Below are 7314 nucleotides of genomic sequence, written 5' to 3' on the forward strand. Positions count from 1 at the left end.
GTGCACGCTGCCAATAGTCCTTCCTGAAGTTAAGACGGTGCCATGCCCTCATTGCATTGCAGGTCATCACCACTGTTTTAAATTGGAACTGGAAGCCAGTGAATTAACACAGAAAATGTAGGCTGGTTGAAGACCCTGGCATTGTAGATTAGTTGAAGGGGTTTGAGTGAGTGTGCCGGCAGACCAGCAAGGAGGACGTTCTGGGGTGTATCTTTCGTCACTTTTGCACAGATGTGAAATTTTCCCTCTATGGCCCGAGATGACTGAGGCTTGGATAAGGAGCTACTAGGTAGACAGACATCTTGGTGAGGAAGTGTCTGATTCTCTGGATGTTGTAAAGTGCAAACTTACCGGATCGAGAGATCTCTGCAACGTGTGCCTCGAAGCGCAGGTGACTGTCAAAGACCACGTCCATGTTCTTCGCAGTTGGAACAGGAGCCACCAGGGTGTTGTTAATGGAAGTGGAAAGATCCTGCTGGGGAAGGACTTTACAGTAAAAGCTCAGTCTTGTCTATGTTGAGCTTGAGGTGTTAGGAAGACATCCACTTTGAGATTTCAGCCAGGCATACAGTGATGCTGCACATCAACCTGTGTGGCTGAGGGAGGGAAAGGGAAAAAACTATTAAGTACATGTCTTCAGCGCATCAAGCTTAACAGTGATATGAGAGCTAGTGAGCAGAAATGACAGAGCAGGTGACTCCAGACCGAGGAAACTTGTCCAGACTAGTCAAAGACTAATTAAAACTCTCATATTGCAACAGACTAGCATTTTTATCTGCTCAAAGACAGTCTGCCGACGAAACATTATTTTCCCCCATGCAAATTGCAGAAAGCGCTGGTTTGTAGTGTTGCCAGGTCTGCTTATTATAAGCGACTTTGGGCTAGTTGTCCTGTAACATAGCTTAATATAGTGGCCTGTTGCTTTATAGTTTGGGCTTATTTATGAAGTGTAGTTCCTTATTTGGGCTTGCTTTCATGATTCTTAAAAAAAATTGCTGATGTAATAGGGCTCAAGTGGTGAAACTGGTTGTTTCTTTTGGATTTGTTTTCAGTTGATTTGGAGTCTGGAGTATATTGATTGGTATTATTAATTGAGAGTTGATATTGAGAATATGGTTCACACTACACCAGTAGTCAGCCCTGAAACATGATGAGCAGACTACAAGTCCACTCTACAGTGGATAGGGTCGCTCCCGACATCGGCAACCGACCGGACATGTTCGGTTCTTCATCAATGGGTTCCGATCAAGGCGATATGGACGGCAAGCGACGGGAGCTTCTCGTCAGGGGGTCTCCTGCTGACACGCTCCTGACTGGCGACAGCCGACCGTCAGACAATGTGGAGTTGGCTTAGGGATTTGATGTAGAGAGAAAAAGGAACGACCCCCAGGCTAAAAGAAGGATATAAACACACTTGTCCATGAAAACGGTTTGGTCTTAAAACAAAGTCCAATCTCAATACTCACTTTTATTCCATACTTTGTATTCATTCTCTTGATGTGACAGATTTCTGGCTTGTACCCATGGTCATGTATAATTTATATTTTGTGCCCATTTGTGTCTTGTTTATGTCAGTGTTTCTTGTATTTGTGATTTTAGCTACCTCCTATGGTATGTACAGCACTTTGGTCAACGTGGCTTGTTTTAAAATGTGCTTTACAAATAAATGTGACTTTTGACTGAGGAATGATATTTGATATTGTCCTGTTTTGTCTCAATCATTGTGGCCAACTGGCCACACTCGCAACAGCTTGCTGTCATTATTGGCATGACTATTGTGCATTGGCTGTGAATACTTATAGTTCCAGACCCGTACCATTAATTCAACACACTCTACTGTAGCAGTACTTTTGATTGGTCCATCAATGAAAACAGTCTTGACTAAAGTGTTGACCCGAGATGTTTTAAGACAAGGACTCGAGAAAAGTACCGTACCGGTATTTGATTGGTGTAATTGCGTGCCTGAGCTGTGCTGTCCACTTAGTTGTGACAGGATCTTGTCACTGAGATCTCTCTCACCTTTGATAAAACACTAAACTCACCATGCTGTTCCCGTTTAGAACTCCAGCACACCCTCGGCACATATTTGTCTGTCTGTCAGTCATCACCCGATCCTACCCACAACATGCCTATTGTAAGGCACAAATGTTGTAGTATATACAACAACAACTTGCATGTTCATGGCATTAAGCTGTGTGTGTGTGTGTGTGTGTGTGTGTGTGTGTGTGTGTGTGTGTGTGTGTGTGTGTTGTGAAAACTTTCAGCTGTGTTTTTGTGCGTGTGTGTGTGTGTGTTTTATTGTGAAAACTTTCAGCTGTTTGCAGATCAAACTATAGAACAATTTTAATACCTCAACAAAACTAATATTGCAAGTGGTTTCTCCAAATTCAACAAAAAATGCCAGGTGTTCCAGGAAGTCTGATGGCGGTTTGGAATGAAGAAGATCAGGACTACCTCTCTACACCCCCATAGTGACAAGCTTACAGAAGTACTGGGACCTCCGCATACCCCTGGTCCTGTTGTCGTACCAGACTGCAGTTCAGGAGTTGATGCATTGATCTCCAATGGCTCGTATGTTCAGAAGAGAGCTATGGACCTCAGTAGACTTAGTGCTTGGGCCACTGCCTGAGCCAAAACTAAGGGGAGGCTGTATTACTTTGTGCAGTTGCAAGAGTCATTGCAGAGAAGCCATGAACTGACTCAGGGAGCTCTCGATGAGGCTGGGGTCCAACAGAAACTATGATTACCAATGCACAGGAGAACACTGCCTCGGGGGCTCGGGTGTAGGTGTTTGACCCATCCAGGAAGAAGCTCCAAAGCTCTGTAGCAAACGGACTGGGCTACTGTGCTTGCGAAACTTTCAGACGTGCTTTATCTGGTGTAGGGGACATTAAGGTACTAAAGGTAGTTCTCCATTGGGCCCAGCTGGCATCATAACAGCCCCTCGAGAGAACCGAGTGGAGGTGGATAGACTCCACACCAGACGTCCCTCACCGTGGGAAACCAAAGCCCACCGCCTGACCCCATAAAATGACAAAAGCACTTCTGTGACTTAGCGTGGGTCACTGGATACAGATGGAGCCCTCAGGTGGGCAGGCTGTGTGGTGTCCTGGAGTGTGATCCTCAGCTGGGTAGAGCTTCCTAGCATGCCCCAGTGTTCTCATGCACATTTATTGTTTTTTGTCCATTGTGCTGTTGTATTTGCTACGGGAATGAGTTGTGGGGATTCATGTATAATGTTGTATGACCTATCCTTCATATCAAAGTTATATATTATTTTTATGAGAACACTGCAATAAACCTGTTTCTTGAATCAAGTAGTTGTCATATTGCTCCCTGGGAATCTTCAGTGCACTAGTCAATGCAATATCAATCAGTCAAACACAGTCTGTTCCTGTAGGATTACCAGTAGCCATGAAAGGAGATCCCACTGTAATCCCACTGCAATTGCTGATTTATACATAATTAATCGACAACACCGTACAACAACAGAAAAAAGGGTTGAAAGGGTCGTGCAAGGAATTGACTCGGTCGACTCCAACATTGCAGAATATGGGCTATATCTTGCGCCACCCTTTAACCCTTATCCCTAAACTAATTTGCCATTTTTTACTATTATAAAAATAAAAATAAACCTTATCCGATCTACAAGCTCACACTGTCTCGATGTAGATCAGCTAGTTGAACTATTTCAAAATGTTTTTCAAAATAGTAAAAAATGACAAATACGTTTAGGGATAAGGGTGGTGCAAGATGGAGCCCTATATTTTTACTCATCCACTCAGACCCCCCATCGACAAAATGTCCAACAATGTTTTCTGTCCTCAGAGTGTGGTGGTCGTCTGAAGGCCGAGGTGAAGACCAAAGACTTGTTCTCCCACGCTCAGTTTGGGGACAACAACTACCCCGGTGCCTCTGACTGCCAGTGGGTGATATCAGCAGAGAAAGGTTATGGTGTGGAGCTCATCTTCCAGACATTTGAGATTGAGGAGGAGGCTGACTGCGGCTATGATTACATGGAACTCTTTGACGGCGCAGACACCAAGTCCCCACGCCTGGGCCGCTATTGTGGCTCCGGGGTAAGCACAACCTCTGCTCTCGTACTGACCTTTTCCTGATGAACAATATTGGCTTTTTTTTACGGAACGGCAGAAATGGTGGCATTGAAACAACTGCTTGAATTAGTGCTGCTGTTGAGTGACCTCTCCCAGCCTCTGTGATCTGGGGAAACGAGTTGCCCTATGGCTCTTAATTCTACTCTATGCTGTGGCTTTAATCACTTTGGCATATGTTACCAGTAAGTGGCAGTCTGAGCTTGATTAAAGCTGACACCACCTGGTTAACAGGTTATCAGTCTGCAGTGTAGGGGCTGTAAGTGAGAATGACTCAACCTATGCTGAGGCTGCAGCCAGGGCCTTGAACAATCAGGCCAGTGAGAAATAGAAATGTTAGTTCCCTTAGGTCGGAGAACGGCATGATCCCCCCCCCCCCCCCCCCCCTCTCCAATCATTCTCACCCAGTGCCCCGGGACTGAGTTTCTTGTTTTAAAAGAGATTGGACTAAACTGACACAATTAAGTATAAAGTAGGATGAAAACATATTGGGCCTATAGAGAAGGGCATTTTAGCCCTAGCTCCACACTGAGTTTGAAATGGGTAGATGCATATACCTGGGTGTATGTACAGAACCTGATGTACAGTATAATGTTAATGATCAAACCGTGGAACTGTTGAACTGTTGTGTAATTGCTGTTAAATCTAGTATATTACATCTCATTTTGAACTGATACTCAAAATTTAGGGCTGTGGTATTTGGGTTTCTTCTGAAAAAGTGTTTGTTCATTTTCACACAGCTGACAATTATCTGTGTATTTTATCCGTAATTCAATAGCAGCCTAAGTCCCTAGCAAAATTAAGCAATATTGGATACAATATTGGATAAGTGTCTGTGGAGTGTGGAACCTGGACTCTTACTTGGCCTTTGACTATACTATGCTCTAAATTAGCAGTGCCCACGCAATCCAGGAATGCGCAAGCCAATTTTCTCTCAGCATGGACCACTGAAAAATCTGCCATTTTAATTAACAGGCAATCGGAAAACCAGAAAGCAATACAGACCAACTTTAATCACTTTCTCTGTCCATTCCACCAGCCTCCAGAGGAGATCTACTCAGCCGGTGACTCTATTGTCATCAAGTTCCGCTCTGATGATACAATCAACAAGAAAGGATTTCATGTGCGCTACACAAGCACCAAGTTCCAGGACACACTGCACTCGCGCAAGTGACCAGCGGGGGCCGGAAGGGGCCGCGCAGGGCAAAGGGGCAAGCGGAGGGGCCCCCAGGGGAGGCGCCAGCCTGATGCTCGGAGACCTTCGGCCACCAAGATGAATCAGACACGACAGAACGGCCGCAAGACCACCAACCGCACCTCAGCTCCTAGGGGCTCTAGCTCCCCCCACAGACTGTGAGGAGTAAAAGCCATTCTGCAGTACACCTTGTTTTTACCTTTTATATGGTTAGGATTGGGGCGGGAGGGTGGATATTCGGTTTAGGTGGATTCTAGGGGGGAGAATTTATTGACGCAGTCCCCCTCTAGACATTTTTTTTGTTTTTGTTTCTTTCTTTCTTTAAAAACAACAACAAAACAAATTGCCTCCCAATGAGAGGCAACATTTAAAACAGTGGATTCTCAGGACCTGTAGGAAGGCAGGCATCAGCTGGACAGATCTCTGCTTTTGTCGGGCGAGCCCACCACACCAAGGGGGTGAAGAGGAAGAGGAGAAGAAGAAGGAGGATGATGGGAGGTGGGAGGCTATCCTGCCTTCTCCAGAAATCGCACTCCTCTCCTCAAGCTCTCATATCTTTTGTTCAAGGATTCCTATCCATAAGAGGATTTAGAAGGACTTGACTTGAGATTTCCGATACTGTATGTCAGTCAATTGCATGTAATTACAAAGGAGAGATGGAAACTGTACAGTGACAACACCAGCATTTGTAGTTGGCATTGTATTGGCTACCAGTGGATTTTCTCACTGTTCCCATTAACACGGAAATTAAGGAAGCAGTTATCTTATTAAAGGACTAATAAATGAATTGTGGTCCATGTCTTCTGGTTGGTAATTGCTTGCCTGATGACTGGCTATTAACTGTACCTCCATGTAAAGTAATGTGTATGATCTTACAAAGGGAACATGTGCTTTTACTCAGCTCAAACCAGTTAGCACTTTACAGTGAATTGTTCCAAAATCATGAGCGTATGAATTTTTGTGAAATGCAATGCCAGTTCACTTATTTTTAAATACATTTTATCTCTTTTATTCCCTGTTTTTTTTTGTTTTTTTTCCTTTTCTTTTTGCTCCATTTAGTTTCTCAGGCATACTTGAACATTTTGTGTGCCCTGTAACGTGGGGTAATAAAGATATGACTTATGTTTGAGTGTTGATTGCCAGTTCTGATGTTACATGGTCCAATGAAGTATTTCTCATGAACCAAACAACCCTGCCAGGTATTTATTGTCAATACAACATGCATAATGTAAAGTTGCAAAGACAGTGTAGAAACTGAATCTATAATTGCCTTTTAATGTGTATAGCCATTGAGCTAATGTTGAATATACAGGTGCATCTAAAAAAAAACATATTCTAGATTCATTGCACATAAAGTGAAATTTAAAACCTTTTTTGTTTTAATCTTGATGATTCCGGCATACAGCTCATGAAAATCAAAAAATCCTATCTCAAAATATTAGAATATTTTATGAGACTACTAAGCAAGCATATTTATAATACAGAAATGTCAACCATCTGAAAAGTTAGCGCAATTTGCAACTCTAGATTTTTTTATAATGGGATGAATCTAGAGTTGCAATACCCTCTATTGACCCTCCCTACTCATCCAATTTGCGTTTGCGATCTGCTTGTATTAAACAACGTTAAACTCACCTACATTGCAGCTCTAGGCCAAGCTTGAATTATCCTCTTTCAATCTGCCGAGCTTTTGTTTGATAAAAATCCACCGTAGATATGTTATGAGCTACTTTCTGTCAAGAAATTCTGTGCAGGTGATTCTTTTTTTAAGTGCTGGAGTTTGGAAGCACTCGTCGTGAGTAACTGAACGGCCCTGTGTACCACCTGTTTCGAATTTGCACATAATGCAGGAGACAGCAGCGCGACCCGTTAATAAAAACGAGTGCTTCAAACTGCAACACTTAGAAAAAGAATCACATGCATAGAATTCCATGACAGAAAGTAGCTCATAACATGTCTACGGTGGATTCGGCAGATTGAAAGAGGGTAATTCAAGATTGACCTAGA

At 43.4% G+C, this 7314-nt stretch overlaps 1 protein-coding gene across 1 annotated transcript in view; it reads left to right on the forward strand.

Moving 5' to 3' along the window:
* The window catches only part of bmp1a (bone morphogenetic protein 1a), a 41026-nt gene extending 34595 nt beyond the window's left edge, over positions 1 to 6431 (forward strand). Inside the window, exons 19-20 of the mRNA XM_080766493.1 lie at positions 3829 to 4079; positions 5152 to 6431. Of these exons, the coding sequence (XP_080622619.1) occupies positions 3829 to 4079; positions 5152 to 5286 (386 nt within the window). The 3' untranslated portion in view covers positions 5287 to 6431. The remainder of the gene's footprint in view (positions 1 to 3828; positions 4080 to 5151) is intronic.
* Positions 6432 to 7314: the final 883 nt, after the last annotated feature.

Source organism: Protomyctophum bolini, assembly GCF_963924005.1.
Source record: "Protomyctophum bolini genome assembly, chromosome: 6".
Classification (NCBI taxonomy): domain Eukaryota; kingdom Metazoa; phylum Chordata; class Actinopteri; order Myctophiformes; family Myctophidae; genus Protomyctophum; species Protomyctophum bolini.